Source organism: Zosterops lateralis, assembly GCF_965231275.1.
Source record: "Zosterops lateralis genome assembly, chromosome: 5".
Classification (NCBI taxonomy): domain Eukaryota; kingdom Metazoa; phylum Chordata; class Aves; order Passeriformes; family Zosteropidae; genus Zosterops; species Zosterops lateralis.
Window position 1 is genome coordinate 28,632,625 of NC_139766.1, and position 26,374 is coordinate 28,658,998.

The 26,374-nt window shown below is 34.3% G+C and overlaps 1 protein-coding gene across 3 annotated transcripts in view; it reads right to left on the minus strand.

Annotated features, from left to right (window-relative positions):
- Window positions 1-444: 444 nt before the first annotated feature.
- Window positions 445-26,374, minus strand: part of SGCZ (sarcoglycan zeta) — a gene marked incomplete at both ends in the record, with an annotated part of 382,627 nt that continues 356,697 nt past the window's right edge. For all 3 annotated transcript variants that reach the window (XM_083862032.1, XM_083862033.1, XM_083862031.1), the window contains 3 exons: window positions 445-663; window positions 12,576-12,699; window positions 24,570-24,642. In XM_083862032.1, coding sequence (XP_083718158.1) covers window positions 445-663; window positions 12,576-12,699; window positions 24,570-24,642 — 416 coding nt within the window. The remainder of the gene's footprint in view (window positions 664-12,575; window positions 12,700-24,569; window positions 24,643-26,374) is intronic.

A 26,374-nucleotide genomic window follows, 5' to 3' on the forward strand; every position in this document is an offset into this window, starting at 1 on the left:
ATATATCATACAGGAGGAACCAATTCATCTCACCATCAGATTCTGGGGAAATTCATGTACTCTCTCTCTCTCTCTCTAGATATATATTTATGTGCAGTTCATATCCAGGTCCTGCAAAAATCTAAAACTATGTGCTTCACTTCAAGTAGCAAAGGCACCTGTGTTATTGTCCCGTTTGGAAAATAAGGTGATCTTATGTTCTAGGTTTCCTGATGAAGCATACTTTGATTTCTGGATATCTCTCTCCCATCTCTGTGTTGAGTGGCAGCACAGACCATAGGAGAAGGCAGCGCTGTACTCCTGCTTACAGTGGAAGGAGTCACTCGGCAGGCCGTTTGAAGCGTCAAACTTGTCACGAGGGAAACCAAACTGAACTGTGAAGCAGAGGGGTAGTAACAAAAGGCTATTGTGGTGTGTGGATAAAACAGAGTCATCGGAGTCATTCTAGCTCCACAAACAGATGTTGCTACTGGATTGACATGTGGAGCTTGTTCCTGCTGGGGACAGGTAAAGTTTACCATTGGGACAGGCGCAGAGCTCATAGATAGTCTGGCGAGGAGCTGAAGAGCTGGGTGAGGAGGAGGAGAAGGAAGAGGAGGAGGAGGATGAAAAGGACCCTACTGGTAGATTTCCCAGGCGGATTGTATCTGCATTTAAAAATATCTAAAAGAGGGATAAAAAAAAAAGAGAAATACATGAATTTCTTTCAGCAGTGAGACATATTTTGAAGAAGTGCTTTGAGGCAGCTGTGATTTTTTAGAAATACATTTAAAATTTTAGAAACACTTTGTTAGCAGTATTATAAAGATATATTAGAAATTACTCTTTTTAGAAATAAAAAAGCTGTCAGCATTTATTGTTTTTCATCTCTGTGTACTCATTTCTGCATTAATAATCATTATGACAATATATGCAATTACTTCACTGACATGCTTATTCAGGTACAAACATTATTATATAGAAACATTTTGACAATATTCCTGAATAGGTTGAATTTTCCCTTGCACATTTTATGATTAACATTTATTCATTTATAGCAGCAGTATATACTTGCTCTGGCAGGATTTGTATTTTAGTAAGTGTGATGTGATATTAAAGCATATTCCCTAGTGTCTTCCTGTAAGCAGTGGAAAATATGTGCTGAACTGTGCTAAATTGTAGGGGCTTAACAATAGCTACATCCAGAGAATAATTAAATCAGGTTACAAAGACATAGGCACAAAATAAAGAGCTTCTTTGACCTAAATTAAGAGGAGGAAAGATTTCAGGTTAAAGTCTAATTAAGAAGGTCATCAAGATATTCCCATTTGTTTTTGAACATTGAATATGATTTAAAAATATTGTGGGGTTGTTGTTTTTTTTTTAATCTGCCATTGCAAATAACATAAGTCAGTATGAAACTGTTGATAGAAATAACATACATGAATCTTCGTTGGGTTCTCCAATACTTACATTTACAGAAAACTACATCTTCTACTGGCACAAACAGATGAGTGTCCAGCTGCTCACAATTAGTTTTTCATTTTTTTTTAAATTTATTTATTTGTTTGTTTGTTTTTTATTTATGGAAAGGGTAAATAAGAGCTAAAGTAAGATCAATCATTATTTCAGGAGCAGACTTAGAACTTCTAGAAGCCACGTAACAAATCAAAATGGCTTTAAGCTCTGGAGGTGACACTATGAAGCTTAGGAAAAGTTGAGTTCCTTAAATACTTGCTAGTGGTTTTTATATGATATCTATAATCAAGAAAACCAACTTGACATTGTTATACCACAATGTTCACAGTACATATAAAGAACCTGAAGAAATATGGAATGCATTGATTTATTTTTTTTTCTACAGGAGACAAGTATTATTTTATGATGAAATAAGTGATATATGGCAGCAAAGGAGTGCAGAAGCACTATTGAGCTTCTGCTATAGAGAAGTCAGGAATAGCAGGCTGGAGAAAAAAAAAAGTGTCTTGATAAAATTTTATGCAGGGATTGATTCATATTCATGTTTCCATCCACAACAGAAGCATTGTAAATGACTGGAATTATTGAAGATAATATAGTGTGAAAGTAGCCCCAAACACTACAACTCCCCATCACTGTAAGTTCTCCAGCTCCCACAGTAATATATTGCCATGGAGGAAATACTAAAAGGGAGAGAAAGGGAGAGTCTGAGAGGCAAAGGTGCCATCTGTATGTCACAATGCCTGCTTTCACACATACATACAATGTTGCTTGGAAAGTCCAGTATTACAGGCCTGAGACAATTAGTAGTCATAACCCCTGTAAGAAATAGTTTTTATGTAAGAAATGTGGATGGTGTTTGGCACAATTTAATAATGTTCTGTTAGAATTACAACTGAAAAAAAATTACATATGTTAAAATATTCAGGTCATCTAAGAGTAAATGTGAAATTAACTATGGCAAATATAAAATGAAAACAAAACAAAGAGATAGAGGAAAAAGAATTTAATACCAAACTAGACACTAGAAATGGGTAAAATGTGGGAAGGAAAAAAAGGACATAATAATGAATGGAGTGACAAGCATTTAATTTCTCGCATCAAGAAAAAACAAATAGTAAAAGGTCCATTATTTAAGTAGTAACAATAAAGTTATCAATAGCATTGCATAAAAATCCAGTAGCATTTAGCAATGCAAGGTCTATGTAAGTATAAGTGTATCTTTTGTTCTAAATAATGCTCAGCACAGTTCTGTACTCAGAAAAAGATCAAAATTTGATGTCAGAACATGACTGTGATAAAATACTTTCAATTTCAACAGTAACTCAGTGGGATATTGAACTGGAGCCAGTAATGTCACATACTTTTAATCAGCAGTTCTTGATAACTTTTAACAAATAGAGCTAAAAAAAAAAAAATCTGAGGGCCTTTTTGACTTTTAATACTGACATTCAGTAAGCCCTGTGTCATGGCTTCATGGCTTATCCCCAGCCAGCAGCCATGTGCCATGCAGCCACCCACTCATACCCCCACCAGAAAGATCAGAAAGTGGATTGGAAGGGTAGAAGCTGGAATACTCATGGGTTGAGATGAAAACAGTTTAATAGTGAAAGCTATGCACGCAAGCAAAGCAATCTAAGGAATGATTTCACCGTTTCCCATTAGCAGGCAGGTGCTCAGCCATCTCCAGGAGAGCAGGGCCACATCACACGTAACGGCAACTTGGGAAGACAAACACCAGCACTTCAAAGGCCCTTCCCCTTATTCCTTCTTCCCCCAGGAACTTCATATATTGAACCTGATGTCATAGAGTATGAAATGTTCCTTTGGTCAGTTGAGGTCACCTGTCCTGACTGTGTCACTTTTCAGCCTCCCATGCACCCCAAGTCTCCTTCCTAGCATGGCAGTATGAAAAGCAGGAAAGTCCTTGGCTCTGTGGAAGCTCTGCTCAGCAATAACAAAAACATCTTTATATCATCAACCCTGTGTTCAGCACAAATTCAAACTACAGCCCCACACACTATCCCAGCCAAAACCAGCACACCTTGGAATATACTTGGATACAGTTGGAATACCAGAAAAGAAGAAAAAAAAATACTATTTCTATGGAAGCTGAAGGCATTAGAATATTATATATTCAATAATAAAACACACTTCAATATAGAAGATATACATGTAAAGCAATCCAGCAAAATACAAGATGAGCTCTTTATACTTTTGGCAGATTATGTGACTGGCCATTTTAACAGCTTAGCTGCTGTTATGATGGGGAAGGTACATGAAAAATCTGTAAAATAAAATTAAATGGGTTCTAAAAGACATATTTTGATTCAAACAAGAATTAACTCAAAAAGTCAGAGGGCCTATGTGCCAGAGATCTTGCTGGAGTTAATCCCTTGAACTTCATTAAAATTATTTGCTGTGAGCTCAATAATTTTTCTGTTTGTTTACATCAGGACAGCTACACTTCTACAATCTATCGTTGCAGGTGTTCTACAATGTACTGCTCCAAGACTTTAATGCAGAGCACCTTACTCTGATGTCCATTACAACACAATGTAGCTCAGTTATTTTGTTTATTAAATGAAATTATCTTTATAAGCATAGCCGTGCAGGCTTTTCCACCAGTACTTTCAAACGTCACACTGTGATGTACAACAATCCAGGTTTATCTGGTATCATAATCCTGAACGGTAGCTATCGAGCCCTGTCCTAGCATGCTTCCCAGAACATCTGGTGAGCAATGTGGATACCAGGGTATGGTGTCTGAGAAAAATTAAACTGGCTTCTTAAGAGGGTGATATCTGCTGCAGTGAGTGCAATTTAATCACATCCCTATAGCTACACCCTGGTGAAGCCTGAGGTGAAGAGGACTAATAAGGTGGCTTGAAGCCAGTATTAAAATCTACCTTGTACGTATGCTGTCAAGGTTAGCAATGAAAGATGAAATTTAGAGATGCAACATTGCTATTTTTAGTTAAGCAGGAATCCAAATATACCACCAGAGTATCCCAACACATCAGGAATTTCAGCGTACATATTTGAGGATGTATGTTTCCTCTCCTCTGATCTGCTGAACTGAAATTCATATCCTCCAACAGCAGCAAAACTTAAACTACTTACTGTTTAATGCCTGATGTTATCAGGTGTTTAAAGAGAAGGGAAGAAGTGGCAAGACAAAAAATTAAACAGTATGATGTTTCTAGGTAACACAGATGCTAGATGACAGTAGCTACTGGAAGTGCCTGTGTACATGGTCTTTCTCTAATTTGTTTTGCTGTGAGAGGTATGAGATAAGCCATTTAATACCCCACATGCATCAAGGCAATGTAGGCCAGCCATACTCTTTCTGTGTGTCCCACTCCTCAGCAGACAAATATGCAAAAATAAAACCAAAGCCTTCATCCATTCTGGAAACATTGTAGGAGACTGACTAACAGATTGCAAGATAGAAAAGGCAGCAGCTACTCCAAGAAATGTTATTTCATGGAGAGCAGAATGCTAAGCAGCATCATTCTCTCTAAATACTTAAGGTTTAGAAATCCCAGATCACTCCTTTGTCACATGCATCTTAGTACAGAGAAAAATACATTAATTTATAACATTTAAAAGTAGATCTGATTTCTGACTGATTAAAATATCAAACTGAATCAGCCTGTAGTGTATGTGATAGAAATGGAAAAATGGTACTCTTTTGATATACACTTTTTGCTAACAAAGATCTGCCATTCACCTGTTCATCAGACTGTATTGTTAATCTGAATATTGAGAGGGAAAGAAAAAGGAAGGCAAGCCAGAAAATATAGATTATCTACAAAACAAAGAATGAAACTGAAGGAGCAAACTTTCAGTGGGAAATATGTAGGCATGAGGTAAAAAATCAAATACTCGTACAAGCCCTTTAATACAGAGATATGAACCTGTCATGTATAAAATTCTCCAATGGGTCTTAGTCAAGACAGCAAATGACAGTTTAAGTTGATACAGACAAATTAAAACCTTAGAATTTATAGACAATGAAGAATTTTCTGTATCCATGTACTCTTTGATTAAAAAGGCAGTTCTATAGGACTGCAAAGGCATCTTTCAGGTCTACTGTAGATAAGAAATGCCAAGAAACTGGAGGAAATGTGAAAGAAAAGAAGGAAATCTGATAGGTGGGTGCTAATCAATCAGTATGAGAAGACACTGTAGTGATGTCTCACTAAATAAAACTTTTGGATTCCCTTAAATACTAAATTATTCTGAATTACAGGAGTCCAGGGATTTTTCTTAGTCTTTTTGCTATTCTGCAAAGGCTATCAGAAGCATTTTACAAAGAGGATTATACAGATTAAGTCACTAGATTCAACTATATAATTTTCATATGCTGATGTGTTTCAACATTCAAGGTTAAGATGAACTATAGGGTAAATTGAACTACTGCAGTTTGCATGGACCATTTATTCTAACACTTATCTGTGGCTTTCATTAAATCTAAATGATAGTTCTGAGAAAAGGAACAAAAAGTTGTGATAAAAAAATTAAATATTAACTTGATAGCATATATATTGGAAAATTTAAGCATACGATGGCACAATATCTGGAACCATATTGGTCATAATGATTAACAGTTTTAAGGAACAATTAAACAGTGAAATTAATGTAATGACTGAGATGAAACTGAATATACTAAATATTCAGAGAAGACCAAAATATCTAGTACAAACTGTATTGACAATGTATTCTCTACAGTACTAGGATCAGTCGACCACAAGAGAAATGAGACCTTCAAGCCTAAGGGTAGCCTGGTGTGGTGGATATTCTCTTTCTAAAGATTATACCTGGTACACCTGAGCAGAGTCACTCTGGCAGTATTGCTCCCATTCCCATCTCCATATTATGACTACAAATACTGACAACTGAAAGGGATTTGAAAAATAACATAACTATATATTAAAAATAACACTGTAAATTAGTAAGTGTACAGTTTATTCTTGAATGGAAGAATTTATGTTTTGACTCATCAGTATGTGGTTTTGAGGGTAAGGTTTCATGTTAAGTGCAAAATAATGTAAACTTAATACACAAAAGTATATATTGGTACTTCTGAATTTTGACCCCAATATAACATATGGGTGCCTACTGAAGAAAAAACACTTTCTGGTGTGTTTATTCTTTCTGTTATGGAAATAATTTTCAGTCTTCACAAATTCATTCAGTCTTGGACAGTTGTGAATTCTTTGTGGTTTATGTTCACAACCCAGAAAAGAAAATGTATTTGGAATATTTGTGCTTAATTTGCAGAGTACAAAAATTCAATTACCATTCAAGAAATCATTCAACTAAAAGGTGAGGCAAATTTTTTAAAAATAATTATATAACAAATTATTCATTGTCACTTCTACCTTTCTAATAAAATTCTTTATGGTGTAGATCTTGAAAATTTGGCCATGAAAAAACAATTGGAATATGGGTATTGTCAGTTAAATTGCTTTGCTTTTGTAGTTTTCTATTTTTGATTTTAAACTGGTATAGAACACTGGGGTTTTTTCCCTATAAATTAAATTACATATTAATAACTAGTTTGAAAATGAAAGGTTTTTTAAATAATATGCATTTGATTTTAAGTATCTGTCCAAACATCCTGATTTTTTTTAAACCTGTAATTAAAAGAGATACAGTGAATTTTCCCTTCATTTTCTCTAATCTCTTTCTTCACAGACAACAGTAAGAAGTTAACTGCTCAATGCCATGAAAAGGATTTGAAAACAAAATGCATCACATGTATTAAATATTTTTTGGTGAATAAACAGTGGATCTTTGAGCTCTAGAGCCTGCCATTGCTAATTGTCTATTGAACTCAATTCATGCATAGAAACACTTAAATTTTTTTGCATAAATTTATTCTCAGACAAACATAACTTGGTTGAATTGAACTGATCTATGAAACATTTTTGTCTTCGATCAGCCATTCCTCCATAGTTATGGCAAACAGCATGTACAACAAAGTAATTCAATTTCAGTATATCTACTTAATTCTAAAAGTCCTGTTTCTTTTTTATTTTGTGTTTCAGAACATAAAAACCTACCACAAAAATGCCACCAAACGTTTTAAAATGGTACTGTTATTTGAGCTTACAAATGAAGATTTCTGCAGTTTTATTAAATATTAATAAATCTTAATTATTAATCTCTGTGTTAAATGCATCTCCTGGATTTAGAACTGGATAGGATTCTAAATCAAATGTTAATACTATATGCATTTGTTATACTCTACAAAATATTATTATCTGTGTGTTTCATTAAATGTGCTGTGCTAAAACAGCAAATATAAACTTGGCCTCTTTTCTGCCATGCTGATTTTGAATAAACTTTGTCTGTTAAAAAATATTGCTCATTTTTATTGCGACATCGATAAGCCTTACCATAGTGAGGGATAAGCTTTATAACACCAGAAATAACAAAATATACTCTCCAAATGATGCTATGACAGAGTGTAATTTGACTGGGAAATACAAGGGCATAAAGAAGTAAATAGGAAAAAGATCATAGACAAGGTGATTAATAAGAATACATTTGTGAAAATGAGAAGCCTCTGTACATCTTTCTCCTTTTATTGACTTCATCTTCGACAGTCAACAGGATGCAAAGAAAGTGCAGAGCCTAACTTACATAGAAGCTCCTTGGAAAGACTCATAGCAGCTGCTCAAGGCTCCTAAGAGCTGAGCCTACTGAGCCTTCTGCTTCAGAGACTGACGTAGCCAATGCCCCAGAGTGCTGAACAGCCCTTCAGAGGGGCCTCGACAGGCTGGAGAGATGGGCAGAGAGAAACATTCTGAAATTCAACAAAGGCAAAGGCAGGGTCCTGCACGTGGAGAGGAATATCCTCATGCACCAGCAGGGTGGGGGTGACCCTCTGGAAAGCAGCTCTGGGAGTCCTTGTGGACAGCAAGGTGTCCCTGAGCCAGCAGAGTGTCCTTGAGACCAAGAACACCAGTGGTGTCCTGGGGTGCATCAGGAAGGGCATTGCCAGCAGGTTGAGGGGGGTGATCCTGCCCCTCTGCTCAGCCCTGGTGAGGCCACATCAGGAGTGCTGTGTCCAGCTCTGGGCTCCACAGGACAACAGAGACATGGAGCTCCTGGAGCAGGTCCAGTGGAGGGCAACAAAGATGAGTAAGGGATGGCAACATCATTCTTGTGAGGAAAGGCTGAAGGAGCTGGGCCTGTTCAGCCTCAAGAACAGACATCTGGGAGGGGAACTCATCAATATCTATGAGTATCTGCAAGACTCTTTGTGGTGCCAAGCAACAGGTCAAGAGGCACTGGGCAGAAACTCTTTCACAGAAAGCTCCACCTAAATATGAGAAGGAACTTCTTTACTGTGTGGGTTACTCAGCATTGGCACAGATTGCCCAGAAAAGCTCTGGATTCTCCCTCACTGGAGATATTCAGGAACCATTTGGACACAATCCTGTGTTGTATGCTCTAGAATGACCCTGCTTGAGCAAGGAAGCAGGACCAGAAGACTCAATGTGGTCCTCCTCCAACCTGACCCTTTCTGTGATTCTGGATGGTCAAAACCATTATAATTAGTTGTTAGGCAAATGAGTGGACACCATCAAATAGACTTTTCAGCTTGCTAACTTTATAAAATTATGTGTTTCAGGTTCAATTTGAACATTTTTATGTCTAGTGAAATCAAGTATCTACAGAATTCAAAATTGATTTGTACTTTTGCATTACATTTTTATGTGAAAAAGCAGTAGCGAACTCGCAGTCATTGTGCTGAACTTCCAGACAAGATATGGTCTTTTTGTTCTTATGTAAACCAGTGGATTCAGCTGTAGCCTGGAGCTTCACATTTCATGTTCCTAGTAAATGATTGCTGCTTTAAACCATTGGTTATGGTTTATTTATAGAATAATACATAGTTCCAATTAAATGCCAAGTTATAATTGAATCAGAGGATTCTGCTGATGCCTCGACTCACAGGGGTGCAGCTCAAGAGCTTTAGAACGGGTGGCAGAATCTGAATCTAAATTACAGCCCCCAGTATTCAGTCTGGGATCACACATTATAATGTGAGTAATAGGGCTAAAAGGATTATTATAATACTGCATTAAATAAAAAGAAAATGTATCAAACAGCAGAATTCAGGATGCTTGAGAGGCATTCAGTTTGTGATGTGGGAGGCTAAAGACTATACTGCATAGACATAAAACTAGAAGAAAAGTATTTTATAAAAAAATATATGTTCTTAAAAATATTTCAAAGTTATTCTTAAATAAAAGGAAAATCTATGTTTCATAGTCAGTAAATGCATAATGCTCTGTAACATGGCTATAACTGGTTGATTCCAGGTGCCACATAGCCATTTGCTGTCATAATAGGGCAATAACTTTTCTAGAGAAAGAAAATACTAATTCACATATCTTTGATGAGTTTTTGTAAAAGCTTCCAAACATTAAAAAATTAAATTTAGTTAACCAGAATATAAAAATACTTGCATTTCATTCTAGTACATATTTTCTTATAATGAAAATGATTCACAAATCCAATTCAAAAGACAACATTAATTTATTTGTGGAGGAAACTTGACTGACAAGGCATTCAATTTTTAGGCTAAAATTAAGATTATTTTTTATACAGATACTTTGTAATTTTAGAATGTGTTTTCTTAAAAATGAATAATGATAAAACCTTTAAACTTTTTTTTTTTTTTTAATACTGTGTGCTAATCTGTGGTTTATCTGTTGGGCTGTAAGCAAGAAAAGTAATCAATATTTCATTGTGTAGATATTTAATCCATTGGCTGTTCACTCTGGTTCCTCACACCAGGCTGTAATTAGTCCAGCAATTGCCTAACATGGCCATAGTAACTTTGCACAACAGCTAATGCTGTGGTGCCTGGCATATCCCTTCCAAAGTGTTTCTGCATTTTCTTCACACCTTCTCCAGTGGAAGAGATTAAACAGAAGACTATAAAGGCATTGGTCAGGCCTCAGGATCGAATTTCTTTGTGGATTTAGGCTACAGTTCATTTCAGATCTTACTGAAATTGCAAGCATTCAAGACATTGAACTGTCAGATGTATATTTATTGGGCAGTTCATTGGGAAAGATTGGAGAAACATTGGTAATTTATTTTCTGATAATTTTCAATCTAAAACCTATGTAGGAAATCACAGATGTGCAAAGTCTTATCACATAGAGAAAATAACGATTTTTAATAAGAAGTTCAGAAAAGTCAGCTTTTCACTGACATTTTTTTAATGACAAAACATTTAATACCAAATTGAACTCCAGCTATGAATAATACATAATATAGGCATTATATCTTTTCTTGCATTCCCATTGTCAAAGTCCAAATGAGGTCATAGGACATTATTTCCGAAACTATCTTTCCAACAAGGTATAGTAAATACTTAAGAAAAACGAGAAGCCATGCAATAAAATCACAATGTTGATATAGAGAAAAAAACCTGATGGATCCGGAGATAAAATATTTGTATGAAGGTGTATGATACAAAACAAAGAAAATATAGAAACAAGCATAGCTTAAAGAGTAATGGAAGACTAAGGAAAGGTAACAGTTTTTCTGTTGGCTTCTTTTTTTAAACTTTAATTTTAATTAAAGTTTTACTTTTCCCCTCTGGCGATATCATGACAGGAAAGAAAAAATAAATATTTGTAAAATTTATGTTAACAAATTTAGAAAACACAATGGATTTGGCCAGATAGGAATTTATGAAGGGAAAACAAGACAGATTACAGGAAGTTCTAGATTCAAAAATACCCACAGAAAGGACAATGGTGAGGCAGGACAATATTTACTAGTAAAAGAGGATTAGATTTTTCACGTCCATCTCAAAAATGTTAAGAAACAGTAAGAGAGGTGGTAAGTAAAGATGAGAGACTGGGGGAAGAGTTGAATTTTGGAGAAACTCAAAAATAAGGTAGGGCATGTGGTATATAAATATTTGAGACTCTGAATTAGGAGAACATAGTGCTTTAATGATGCTGGACAGATACTTGCATCAATAAAAAAGTGTTATCAAAACAGGCTTTTGATGCAGTATAATGGCCAAAATATTCCCGCTCCTGCCTGCATTGCAATGCAGAGTGTACATTCCAGGGGACAATGTGTCACAAATGTGTATGTTTGTTTTTTTTTGTTTTACTTATATTGTATAGTATGTAAAATATCTGGAAATATTTGGTAGAGAATACAAAATACAAACATAAAAGGAAAAATATTTATAAAGAGCTCCATTCACAATGAGATATTTACATTATCGATTTAAAAAAATGCTGTAATGTAAAAAGGCCCTCTGAGAACAATTTGAAAATCTATCAATTTCTCCAAAGTGCCTAATAGAAATCTGAGAGATCTTGATAGCCATCAACAAGTTTTTGCTTTTTTTTTTTTTTTTTAATGCTATATCATTTTATGATCTGAAGATAAAAGGAGTCCCATACCAGGAATCCTTCCTGCATTTCTGCAACACATAGATTGCCATCCCAACAAATAACCCAATTTTGTACCATTTTCATGAGTTCCAATGGGTTTACATGTGAAGAATCTTTACCAGAATCTTTTTATATCAATCACTTATCACTGATATCTGAAACAAGGCACTAATAAAACAGGAAGAGAACATACGATGGAAATACTCTGTGTCTTACAGCGATAATAAAAGATTAAGGAGTTAAACCACAGGTTTAACTCCAAATTTGTTAAACTTCTTAATCATGGTTTAATGATGCATTAATCCAAACTAATCCAAACTTCTCTGTCTTATTTTGACAGATTAATCCAAACTAATTTTTTACCAGTATCACCTAACCGACTCTGTTCCATGGAAGCTTTTTTATTGACTCTTCATTTACAAGTAATTCTGATCTGTGTTAATGTAACCAAATTTATTTTCAGGGTGAATGAAACTTATGGACTCAAAGATTTATAAAAAAGGAAATAAATACCAATAGTTGAACAGGCTAAACCAAAATTGATTTAACAAAGGAAATGCAGAACACTTTTTCTGTTGTATACCTTGCTGGTGCATAAACCCTCTTCGCGCTGTTTGTGTTATTCTGGGCAGAGCTGCAGAACATTTCTCTACTGGCTGAACTTACCTCCCCTTCTGTGGACTGTAAGTGCAGTTCTTTTCTACAGGTAGCCTTTAAGTCTCCTGCAGCTGCGCTGACTTGCACTCCCCTGGGTGCTTCCATCACCAAAGATCTAGTAGGAGATTCAAGTCTGAAAGACAAAAATAATCACTAAGAAAAAAATGCACTGAACTGAACCACCAAAAATTTCTCAGCCTCAAAACCCAGGATGCAGGTAGATATTAACACATTTTGAAAGGTAACAAAGAAAAACCAGATCATACATGTGATTCTATGACTACCTTTTATGACACAGAGAAAGAAAAAAGCTAAGCATTTAAGAATATACTGATATAAACTTATCTGCTTACTAAAACTTCCTGGTACTAGCACTTAATGCATCCAACTGTATTAATAGCTGAAATATAGGTACTTGAGAATCTGCACATTTCTGTTAATGCTTCTGAAGTGATAGTTTAATTGGGAAATCTTCTTAGTGACTGATGACAAATGTTTAACAAAATAAAGAGAGAACAAAACTTTAAATGTTTTTAATGATGTGAAACTGTGTAGTGGTGTGTTTTCATTTTCTGAGTTTAATGTATGTATTTATGGTTTATTATCATATTGTTATCTGTTTGCTAATGGTTCGTTCCATGTACCCCCCCCTGAGTTTTGTCCCTCATGGTTTGCCCCAGTTACAGTTAAGTGTGAATCATCTGTTATACAACCCCCGTGTCCTGTCCATCACTTTGAGGCCTCACCCTAGGTCTAGAAAGTTCCAGTGAGGTCATCGAGTGATTGGGCAGGATCCCAGCTGTTCCCTCCTTCCCCTCCTGGGCTGGCTCCTTTGTGTGTCCCTCAGTCACAGAGGCACTCCCTACCTGCCCCTGACTGGTCCCTTGCTCTACCCCTCCCATTGTTCCACCCCTGTATTTAAGCTGCTGCACCAGGGTGATCTGTGCTCTGCCGAGGCAGAGTCCCTGCAGGTGAGGTTGTCCTTTGTGGGGCACTAATAAACTCCAGTGGCTGAAACCTGAACAGCGTCCTCCCTTTATTCCATCGTCACAGAACACGCTCACGGAACACAGAGCCCACAGGATCAGTGAGGTGTTCCAGAATACCGAGCTGTACCTTTCCTGTGGCCGGTGTCAGGGCTGGCCAGGCAAGGCGGGAAGAGGTTCCTGAGACACCGTGACCACCACTGGTTAAAATGACTAGGCCTTGACAGACTCATTAATGTTTTGGGTATTAGAGGCCCCATGTATGAGGAAAGGAAAAGAAAAGCTGTTATGTTGCTATTATTTTCGGGGAGTTGTACGGTTTTTCTGTTATCCAAAATACTCATTATGTTCATGATACCCTGTTACAGTAGGGTTAAGGTACAATTCACTGCTTCTTAGTATCTTTACTCAAAGCAATTCTTGTTCTATTGTCAGTCTTTCTGCTTCTCACTTCCCCATGCTCAAGATCCTCCACTGGCCTTGATGCAGAACTATGATACTTAGCTGTGCTCTTAATAAGATTGTAGAGATTTGTTTTGAAAGGGAAGTACTGATAAAAAGGTTTTTTAGAAAAAATGCTTACATGCCAAATAGGGAATATGACAGGATGAAAACTGTCTTTCACTAGGAAACAATTCAGATTCTGATTGTGTTCAGTTGTAGACATTGCATAGCGTTATAACAGAGGGAAACAAATTTTTAATCTATTTATAACCTAGTAATATAAAGACAGGATACAGTTCCACTTTACCTGAACGAAGGCATTTTGTAAGATGAAATATGTTAATGATAAAACATGTCTAGACTGAGTAGCTTGAAGAAAACACTCTATTTCCCTCTTCAGAAAAGTGTTAGGGTCATAGCTATCCAAATAGATAATGAGATGTATAATGGAGAGAGTAGCTTGACAGAGAATTTGTTGCAGAAAACCCAGATGAAATCTGTCAAGCAATGAACAAAATAATTTCAAAGTATTTCAGCTTTTGCATTTTTTAAGTACAGAGAACGGTACTGGACTACCATTTTAAAACCGAAGTGCCACATTTGCAGGCAAAGGAAGTCCCTGAAATGGTGTCTGTGAAACACTTCTGTTTGTTGCATGTCACTGACACTCAATAAGGAAAGGAAAAAAAGAAATGGGGAAGAAAAAAAAAAAAGAAAAGCATTTATTCAGCAAACAAAACAAAGCTATTAAAAGCAGGTGTCCAGACAGAGATAAACAAAATTTATAGATACTGATATTAAAAAAAAAAAAACAAAAAAACAAACAAACAAACAAACAAAAAAACAAAACCAAAACAAAACAAAAAAAACCCCACAAAAAAAACCCAACCAAAACAAAACAAAAACAAAACAAAACAAAACCAAACCACAAAAAAAAAAAAAAAAACGGGCTACACACAGATAGGAGCAAGAGTAAAACATCTATCTCTGCTACTGCTAGGCCATTTTCTTTCTGGTTTTGACACTTTGTAGGGAGAAGTTGATAGTTGGTTCTGTAGTTCTTTGTACTGGGGGAGAATCTAAATATCATGAATTATTTATGATATACACAAATGCTTTTCAGGTGGTAGTTTGTGAACTTTTGATGGCTACAGGTCAGCAGGAGAAGAACATCCAAAATATTTTATAAATTATGTAAAATATAAAGTTTAGAAAATATTTTTGTGAGAGTACTCCATTGCCTTAATGAGGTTTTACCTTGAAGTTGAAAGGAAATGGAACGGTATAAATTTTGCTTTTCAATTCCATATTTTTCAGCAGCTTAGCATTGTAACTTATAACCTACTTTACAGGAATATTAACGTTTATCCGTGGTTTCAGATACCATTTCATAAACATAAAAACAAAAGAGTTCTTGGCTACATTTATTGCATTGAATTCATGTGTCTTAGTCAAGTCGCAAATATTTCTAGTTTCATAATATCTGAAATCCCTCAGACGTAACTAAAACTTTTCAGTAGGTGGACAATTGAAATCTGTTAAGGAACATCCATCAAGAAACTATGGTTTTCTTTGAAGAATAAACTTTTGACAGTGTATAGCTTAGTGTTATTTAGTCTAGTTTCATCCCAGTTTTTTCCTGAAGTACATTGGCATAAATAACTTTATGTTTGCCTAAAAAAAAAAGATAATTGGCCAATTAATTTCTCAACTTGAAAAGTTGATAATACCAGCTTTCTCTACACCATGGAAAAGAATTTTTTTTTAGACAATAGAAATTCTTAGCAGTCTTTGGAAATCAAATAATGAGGTAGAAATGTCAAGGAATGACTGATGATCATCAAGGCAGATTTTAAAACACCACCCATCTATTAGTAAAACTGAATGCCTAAATCTGTTTTACAGTTCTAATTTGCTTTTCTTATTGTCATCCTTTGGCTGATCTGCATCTGAAAAGAGACTGCAGCATGTTACTGCAAATGCAAAGGTCTGTTGAGTCACATAGATTATTTCCTCAATGTTTTGATATAAATTAGGTTTGATATGTAGCTTCTTTATAATATTTTTTCTTTGCCATATTTCTGATACCTTTAATCTCTACTATAAACTCATTGTAACGCTCCACATTGTGATGCTCATCCCTCCGAGGAAAAGTATTATTATAATAGCATAAGGAGAATTTCCTTTCCTTTCAGGTTTACTGATGGCCTGTCACAGTGGCATTTACATCTATGAGTGAATTATATTAATTGAATTAATTTTTCTTTCCCAAACAACAAACTGCTCCAATGGAGAAGGTAACTACTGCTGTTATTAGACAGAAACTAACAAACTGTAGGAAATCCAAAAAGGCTTTTAAAAAGAGTTTTTAAATATTATAATTAGTCAATTTGCTATATGTGATGAAGCAAGATGATCTATCCATAGCAGAGAAGAGCTTTTTCTTTTCAATTATCAGTGGTTAATTTGTGAAAAAAGATAAATTCATAAGATCAAAGCCATATGAATTTGAGCTGAAATAATGAAATATTTCTAGAAAAGGGAAACTTTTAAAATATCTTGAATATGTTCCTTTGAAGGTATTAAAATATTTCTCATTAGAAATGCAGAAACATTTTTTCTTCATTTTGTATTTTTTGTTTACAAGCTGACCTAGATTGTATTAGAGAACAATAATTTAAAATATGAACCAAAAGAAAATGTTTCCTTTTGGGTTTTAACCAATATTTTAGATTTACATCCTGCATATCCCTCATACTCCCATGGGATATAATTTATCTATGTTAATTTTTTTTTTCTTTTGGCTAGTGGAAAGTATTTCTTAAAATAGAAGGAAATAGAAGATTCCCCTGTGCAGAAACAAATAATTTATTTGCTTTGTGTCTATTTAAACCCTGTATCCAATCCATGCTACTTAGTAAATCAACTGATATAAACCTCCATCAATTTACAATTTCTATTTAAAACAGTGAATTAAAAATATGCCAGCTAAAGATCTCATATATAAAACAGGTACTCATTTCCCCTTTGACATCTTCTTATTTGGAGGTCAAGAAATAGACACTTCCCAGTACTTAACTTTTATACATGATAGTCTTGCCAACATATATTGTGCTTTTTTCAGTGAGCATAGGAACCCTTCTAGGAAAAAAAAAAAAAAAAAAAAGAAGTTTTGCAATAATAAAAGCAACAGAAAGTCTAGATATTTACTTGGTTATCCTTTTGTAGATTTCCATAGATTAAAATAATTGTTGCATTGATCTTGCTACCTGTAGGTCAAGAGTTGTGGCAGACGGTGACAGTGGGTGGGTGAGACACACAAAAAGAAGAAGGAACAAAAATGGATGTGCCAAATCTCTCCCTCTTCCTACTGTTTTATTGTAAACAAGTAGCCTCAACCCCAAAACCTCAGGGAATGCAGGATCTTCCTCTCCCATGAGTGAAAGGATTTTGTTCCAAATAGAATTAAGAATTTTTTCAAAGTAATTTTGAAAATGTTGTTTTCCTGAAACCTCCAACAATTTAAAATATAGATTCTTTCAATTTCTATTATTATGAAAATAAGAGTTGGCAGTCCTGATGTTAAAAGAAAATTATTTCAGGAGTTCTCCAGTGAGACCAAGAGTTCTTAAAGGAGTCCAATGAACACTTATGGTGACAGATAAGATTAGGCTTTCCGTTCAATTTCTTGGAAGTCAGGGTGCAATCTAAAGAATAGCCAGTGACTTTTATGATCATTGTAACAAAAAATCTTAAAACTTTTTGTTAAGATATTGTAACTAGTCAAGCCAGGGATTCTTGAATAGCTACATTTGGTATCACAGTGGAAATGATATGAAAATGAAGTTATTATTTAATCATTCCAACCTTAATCTATTTACAAGATTCTACATGTACATTTTCCTATATATATATATATAAAAGTGACTAAAAATATTTTGATACATTACATGTATTAAAAAATTACAAATTTACAAATATTTACATGTACCTTTTCAAGATGCATACAAATCATTGACAGAATATTTATATTTCTTGAAGCTTGTATTCTGATCCTTTTAACAAATTGCTTATATTTTCAGAATGATTTATTATTATTATTATTGAAAAGCAGAGGTAAATTTGGAGGCCTCAACATTCTTAATATTGTTTAATGATCATAAGCTTTTCTTTGTTAAGAAGAAAAATTCTCATATGTTCATGGGAAACTTACTTTTATTCACGTGAAAAACTAATCTTGGGCATGATTTGTCTCTAGTTTTTTGACAGCACACTCACTTAAGTAACAGAGAGTTAGATAAATGTTTTTTTGAAATTAGTATTGGCCTGAACCAGTAAATATTAACTTTTTTTCTCCCAATTTCCAACTGTGCAACTCATGGATGATAAAATTAAACAAAGAGGAAACTTTCATGACTTAAATCAAAATAGTAGAATGGCATTCAGTACAGCATTTCATGTTATGTCCATGCTCTGCATGTCACTGACTTTGGCATGTGTCAGGATGCCCTTATTATAACTTCTAAAATTCTCACTAACCTAGAAATTCACCGGGCTCAAAGATGAGTTCTAATTTCCCTGTACATGCCACAGATTTAAATCCAATAGGTCTGCATTGTCATAGAAACCCTTGAAACCACTGAATATTTTAATATTATTTAGAATGGATGATAAATCTGAAAAACAATTTCTCACATAGGGAAATAAAGGATCTCTTCTGAGAATATATATATATATATAAATTCTTACTGAGAAGGAATAAAAAGGAATTGAAGGTCATTGAGGACTTTTTCAGAAGTGTTGTTAAAGGAATAGAAAGAGTGAAGATGCATCAAGGCAAAGTGAGAAAGGCAGGAAAAAGCAAATATTTAGTGCAAGAGCTTGATTAAATAAGCAGGTGGTATGAGGAAGTTTAAAGAGAGCTTAATGCATGACTGTTTCTTAGCATGGGTGAAGGCATAGCCAGAATAACTAAAGACAAGGAAGCTATCAAAACCAGAAGTAATATTAAGAAGAATACAAATCAAAAATATTAATTAGCATCTCAGATAATAAAAAGTCATGCAGTCATAAGTCAACTAAAAAGCAAACCTTTGAAAATGAAGAAAATTGGTAGAAATGTAAGGTTTAGAACATGAGCTTTTATTTCTTAGAGAAATACCAAAACATGCTTGAAAGTCTAAACTTCCAGGCTGTGAGAAAGAGTTCTGGATAGGAGACAGTCTAAAACAGTTGCTTAAGGAAGGGTATGGGAAAAGGATTTGTCATAGTGCTGACAACTTAGAGTTACTCCATTCTACCCTAAATATTTCCTTTTGCATGATCTTCCTTATTTTTATTCTGGCTTGAATCCCTTTCTACACATGCCCTGCCTTTCTGCTAAACATTCTTACATGAAGTTTCTTTACAGAAATAGGTCCGTTACCTGAGCTGTCTCTCAGAATACATTTCCTTAAAATAGAAAATCTGTCTTGTCAGAAAGAGACTGAAGAAATATGCCCACAGAAAATGCTCAAGTGCTTGTCAAGAGTTAGATCTGAAGATAAAGTGCCTGAGGGAGTCTGAAGAGTCTCAGTTTTGAAAACCATTAGCTTCCTGTGATTAGGAAGTAACAGTCCAGACCACCTGTAATTGTCTAATGATATTTTCTACATTGTTTCTCTAAGGGGTCTTAAGCTGATATAAACAGATATTTTTTAGCTGAGGCAAACAGATATATTTTAACTGAGCCAAAGACACAGCTTGGTGCACATTTTGAGAAAACTGCATCTCATGGAAAATTATTCTGCTGAAAATCCTTCGATAGGTCTACTTCAAACTCTGCAGATTAAGCATATCAGAGACTTTGGAACATACTTTCCAATGGCGCATATTTGGATTGTATTCAAACATTCCAGGGCGAAAATCAAAAACATCAGTCAGTCATAAAAAATATCAGAAACGGTTTGGTGAGTTTACTGTCAGTCAATTTTTTATTTTTTTTAGGAACTCTGCCATGTCCAAACAAACTGGAGAGATGTTTTTACTTTCTGCAGTACAAAATTGAGTAGTAGATTGTGAAGAAATCAAATAGCTTTTTTCATTCTTTTGGCAGTAAATTCCATCTCAAGATACAACAAATGATAAAATGTGAATTGCATGATAAGGCATGTAAAATCATTAATTCCTCTCTATGGCTAAAAGCTATCTTTGGACTTCTCTGTATGATTATATAGAAAAGCAATAGGAGCTGTTTGGTGGCCTGTATAACTAATAGTTTCATAAACTCACATACTCCCTGTAACTTCTGAGCCTTCTTGTTCTTATATCCAGTCTGCATGAGCTCCATATCCTTTGTCTCACTCAGATATGGTGCTAAGATAAGAATCCAAGCCATACTTCTGTACTCACAGCCACAGGACTAGTGCAAACTCCATGTACTCCACATGCTATAACCTTCACCTGACCATGAAGCAAGATGTTTCAGAAGCTGAGGGTATTCTGAAGCCATGTGTATACAAACAGGTAAAGTGACAGCAGGAAATACTGGTACTGTGAGCTGATTTTAGACTGCTTCTAGATGGGCTCTGGCTTTCAGAAAACACAGAGAAACCTAAAAATGCTAAAGCAAATTATTCTTTCAATTTAAGAGCCATACCCAACTACCTTTTGTTTCTACTCTGTTCTGTCTGAATGGCACTTACAACCTTTCATTACTGTGTTTTTCTCTCTGTTTACTTATATTAAAAAAAATTATTTAATATATAGATATATATAATTACGTATATAATGTATATTTAAAAAGAGAAGAGTGCATGCATATTTTAAAAGAGAAGCTTAACTTTTGGAAATTTTTCAAATTTTACTATACTCATACCTATTTCTGTATGAACATGTATGTAAAAAAAATCATATTTTCAACAGTTAGTGATGAGACTAAGCAAACAAGTTTCTGTCAATATACATGCCCCCAAAATGAAATAACTAGTGAAAATTGTGAAAAAATAGTAATTATTACTATTTTTTTTATAAAAGGGTACCAAACTTAACTAGAATCTGACATCATTAAAACAGCACAGGAAGGGAGACAGTTTTTTTTTACTCTGCTGCATCTTCTACCTTTTGATGAGGTTTTGTTTATTATTTGATTTCTGGCTAAAAATAGATGAACAGAGTCATGGTGCTTTTGTCACTCTCAATCTGCTCAGATGACTAACAAGTTAAGGTCAAAATTTCTTATGTGTTCTCTGGCTCCAGGCTTTTACAAAATATATATTTTGACCTATTAGCAAACCACCCCTTAAATGTCACAAAAGGTGTTTCTTACAAACAGGCAACTCAGAGTGAACCAGACCTCCTGTGCAAGATAGGAGTATTTTTAATTCTTATTAGAGGTAAAGTAGAATCCAACTATCTTGCATGGTTCCTTGCCACTTGATCAATTTTCATCTCATTATTCCCAGCATTAGCTTGCAGGATTAACTGATAGTGGTGTGTGAGGTATGACACAGAAGAGAAAAAATCTTTTAAATTTGATCTTGCAGTTATCTCCAGAGGACAACAAATTAATTCATCCCCTTATTAAGGATGTTATTGAGGGCAAAGTTATCTGCATATAACTACTGTCTGTCTATTTTGTGCATGGATATTGCCTATTAGTGCACTCTATTTTAATGCACTATTGGCCTAAACCCAGTATTTGGGGAATATATGTGCAGTTTAGTTTTCTTAACTGTGTTCTTGTGAGAAACAGTAGTGAGAGAAACAGGAAGATTAAATTATTAAGATATAATTCATTTTCCTGATTCTAATGCATGATTCTTTTATGCTACTTATCCCAACTAATGAAAGTAATCTTTGATTTGTTTCTGGGATTTGACACAAAAGCTTTCATAAAAGATTGTATAACAGCACTGTATGAAAGCGAAACCTTTCTAGCTCTTTTTTGAAAATGCAAGGAGAGAGATGTGACCAAAATGGTTGGACACATAGGGATGAGTTATATAAGTACTCAACTAAAGTTTATTTTTATGCAACAATTTTGTAATAGTAAATATTAGGGGAGCTTCTTTATATTAAAACCTCAAAATCTGGCTATAGAACTAAGAGGGTCTGAGGCAAGGTTTAGATAAGTGGCGCTAGATATGTGAATCTGGCTTTATCTTTTTGTCTCCCTGTCCGTGATAGATTAAATTCAAATCCCAGGAAGTACTATGATCCTTGTAGGTATCACATTCTTAGACCAAAATTTTTAGTTATGTTTGATTCAGAGTAATCAAGGTGGTCATTATTCCATTTTTTAAATTCAGTAATCAATCATTTTTTACATACAAGGCTATGAATAGGTTTTCAGCATATTTTATTTTGGAGAAAATGGGAAAAAAAAGTCTGATTTTGGAGAAAAAGGAAAAAAAGTCTGATATCTGAGGTTTATTGATTGACCACAAATATATATTCCAACATGAAAAATATGAGGTCATTTATACTTTAATTAGTGATCTAATGTATATTCTATTATCTTTCAGCCCTGTATACAATAATTCTCATAGCCTAATATATTTTCATTGATGCACTTTAATTTGCTGTCAAATTGCATTCAAGTGTGTCCACTGAAAAAAAAAGAATAATGTTAATTCAGCAAACTTTCTACTCTCCCATTACTTACCATTAAGCTCAACCATCCAAAGACACAGGGATGCTGCACATGGAAAATACTCTAGGTGATTTTAGGACTGCCATTATTAGACACCTTGGGTAAGTTTATTCTAAAACATTAAAAAGTAATAGGAGCCAGACCAGCCCACCGAAATGTCCTAATAATAATTCTCATCATTTTAATATTACTAAACAGACTTGAGAGTTTGAAAAAAGAATATGGTAGAATGCAAATAATAGAGGAGCACATGTGTACAAAAGTTGCAGAACATAATAGGGACTGAATATATTAAGAATAAATCACTTACAAGTAAGCCAAAGTTACTTGACACAGCTCTAAGGGTGTCTGTTTCTTCAGTTTTTTGAATAAAAGATATGGGCTAAAATCGTTATTAATGAGAGGGCAGAAAGTTGAATGCCAAATGCTGACTAATTTAAGTCCATCTTGGAAAAATGAACTGAAGTAACGGTGGAGTTGAAAACATTATGCGCCAATAGGAATCATGGCAATGAATAAAGACGAAAGACTGGAGAAGTGAATGTCCCATGTGTGAATTTCAGAAGCAATGTGAGGTGATTTTAACCTTACTTTAATTAATCCTGAAGACACAAGATTATCTGTTTTACCATACATTTTTCAGTCTGTTATTATTACTTAATGATTAGAAAAAAAATAGAGAAAGCAGTGTTTCCAAGTTCTTTTGAGTGGGACAAGTTCCAGCCTCTTACCCAAATTATTGGTCCCTTGTTATGTTATGTTAAAAGCTTGTTATGTTTCCTCTTTGATTTCTGCTGAACTTCCTCTGATTAGAGATCAAATCATCTTGGTGACTGTCACTAATAAATGCCTTTACAATTATTTTCCACAAAGGACTGACAGGAGTCATGGAAAGGGACAGAGATTAAGATGGAAATCCAGTGAGCAGGATCCTCTGGAAGAACCCAACACTATGCATTACTTTAAAATGTTTAGTGTAAATAATCAAACACAATCATTTACTTCACACACTCCATGTACAATGGTCAAACTTGTCCCCATGGACAGCTTCCTGCAAATGATTTCTGCAACACTGTTATTAGTCAATGATCCTAAATATAAGGTTGAGCATTTAACCATGCTTTTCTGTAGCAATTAATCAGAAACACTTCTGAGCAGGTAAAGAGATAGTTATATAATGTTCAAAAATCACAGTAGAATTGAATCAAAGTATGTACTTTTCCTCACCAGCTCTGCTGGGAGTAACACAAGGAAGGACCTTTGATTTTCTGTGGTTCTCATTATAATTCACATCTGTATAAATCACAGATTTAGCAATGCACAAACATGCACTTCAAATAAAAGCTTTCACTTTAAATTTTTCTTTTCTACAGATTCCTTAGTAAATTTTAAAATTAATCTTTTACTATCTACTGATTTCTCAGCTTCTTTGACTATGTACAGAAAAATTTTACATTTAGAAATGTAGCCTCACTTGGTAATGAAATTTTGAAAAGTATGTGTGTTAGTATTAAAAACCCAACAACCCAGAAATACCATAATATGAAAAATCTGAGACTATTTACTTTAACTTGACCTATATATTCTGTAACAGCTCATAAAAAAATGAAGCAAGTAGTCTGATGCTATTGAACAATACTACACACATTGGACCTTAAAAACACCTGTATTCTAGTCTCTAGGGAAAATATATTTCTCAGGAATTCTACTATGGGAGGCAGGCCATATATAAAAGCACTGTATTTTACATTTCAAAGTGATAGGAGTTTGTGGGGATTTTTTGACTAGTTAGAACACACTGGAGTCTATCAGTGTTTTTGTACCTATGAGTCATTAAATAGGCAGTATATATATTACTATACAGATATTTTTCTTTTAATCCAGACTTAATGTTTTTTAGAGAATACTTGATTTTAAAACAACTTTTTGAACAACACCTACTTGAGGTCTTGGGAAGGTTCTGCTCTGATATGGGGTGTCTCCACAGAGTGCCCAAACACTGCCCCTTCCGTGCCTAAAATACATAAATAAAATACAGTACAATTACTTTGGAAAATAAAAACACATTGAAATATATGACCACAAATTGACAGTGTTAGGAAAAAATCTCTGATCAAATCCTTTATTAATAATTATAAATGTTTCTTCATATTTACATTTTCATTTCTCTATCAAAATCTGGACCAACATCCTGTAAAACTCTGGATTTCTGCTTTTTCACATACAAATCTGAAACACTTACAGATCCAAATTTTTCAGCAATGGTTTGCCTGAATTCTTATCTTCATATTTTGGAGAACAGGTATTTTACAGAGAATGGAAATATCATAAATTTGTGTGGCAAAAAACAAACTGTCTCTCACCTAAAGTTGCTGGCTTAATTTAGATATCTGCCAGTTTCAGAGTTTCTCTCCATCAGATCTTTCTAATTGAAAAATTTTATTCTCATAGGATGTGCTTTGGGTTGTGTTGGTAGTGGCACTAAGGTATTTCCTACTGGGCATTTAAAATCCAGGCAAAGAAAATGGCTAACATTTTTCTAAATCTGAATTGCTTCTCTATTGAATTTTGGTTTATATTACTAGGTCAAAGTTGAATATGGTAATTCTACAGTTTTCATTAGGTGACCAAGATTTTTCATTGAGAAACTCCAATTCAAAAAATAGAACACTAGTAAACATTCACTGAAGTTATTTGAAAAAAAAAGACAATTCTTTAATCAATTTTAAATGCATTTCTTGAAAGAAAATTATGGGGGGGCAGGGGGAGGAAGACAAAAAAAAATAATATGGATCTTTGTTCCTTGTTAAAGTAATAGAAAACTCAAGAAATTTATATGTAGGGAACAACACCACAAAATCAGCATTTCTCTTACCTCTCCCCTCTAAGGACTGAACACATAAAAGGTATTTATACCACTTACTTTACATTTAATAGATAGAAATAGCCTCCCTAAATTCTTTGACATTTGAAGTTTGCCTCCTTTTTTTCACTTGCTGAACAATCATTATGCCTATCCTTGTTTACTGATTTATCCAATGCCATTGTTTTTGTCATCCACTTAAATAAATTTTAATTTCGTTCTCTGAACATGGTTTACTGGGCATTTTGTAAGGCAAGTAGCCTAGAACTAGAGAGTGAAAGTCTTTCCAACAGAGAACCTACAGGAAAGGTGAAAGAACTCAATAAAAATATGTAAAACAGGTAATGCATTCATCTTCTATTAAAATAAGATCAAGGAAACTGTCTGGGATAACTATAATTCATTACTAAATATTCTTGAATTAATTTCTATATTTCAACAGCAGAAGGTTTCTTTTGTTCTGAGACTTGAATTCTGAATAGATCTAAAAATATTCCTAGAATATCTCAAGGTAGCTCTGCAAGAAGTGCTCAACAGGACAAAGGTACAACTCTAATTGCTACAATATTTTGAATACAATTAAGTGTTTTCAATTTTTAACATATTTAAATATTTTGCAAACTATTTCAGAAACTCTGGATGCCAAAGAAGATAGATATTGGATACTTTTACAGTTAACCAATGATATTTGGTTTCAAACCCTTACCGGGATTTGAAAGCAAAATCAGGTTATGTCAAATTGGTAAAATTAGTTTTTAGTGTTAAAGGAAAATAGCCTGAGAAAGAGCCCAACAAAACCAAGCTAAGCAAACTTTGATCTGGTAATAATTTTCTAAACTCCATCTTCATTAAAAGAAAAAGAAAAACAGAAAACAACCAACCA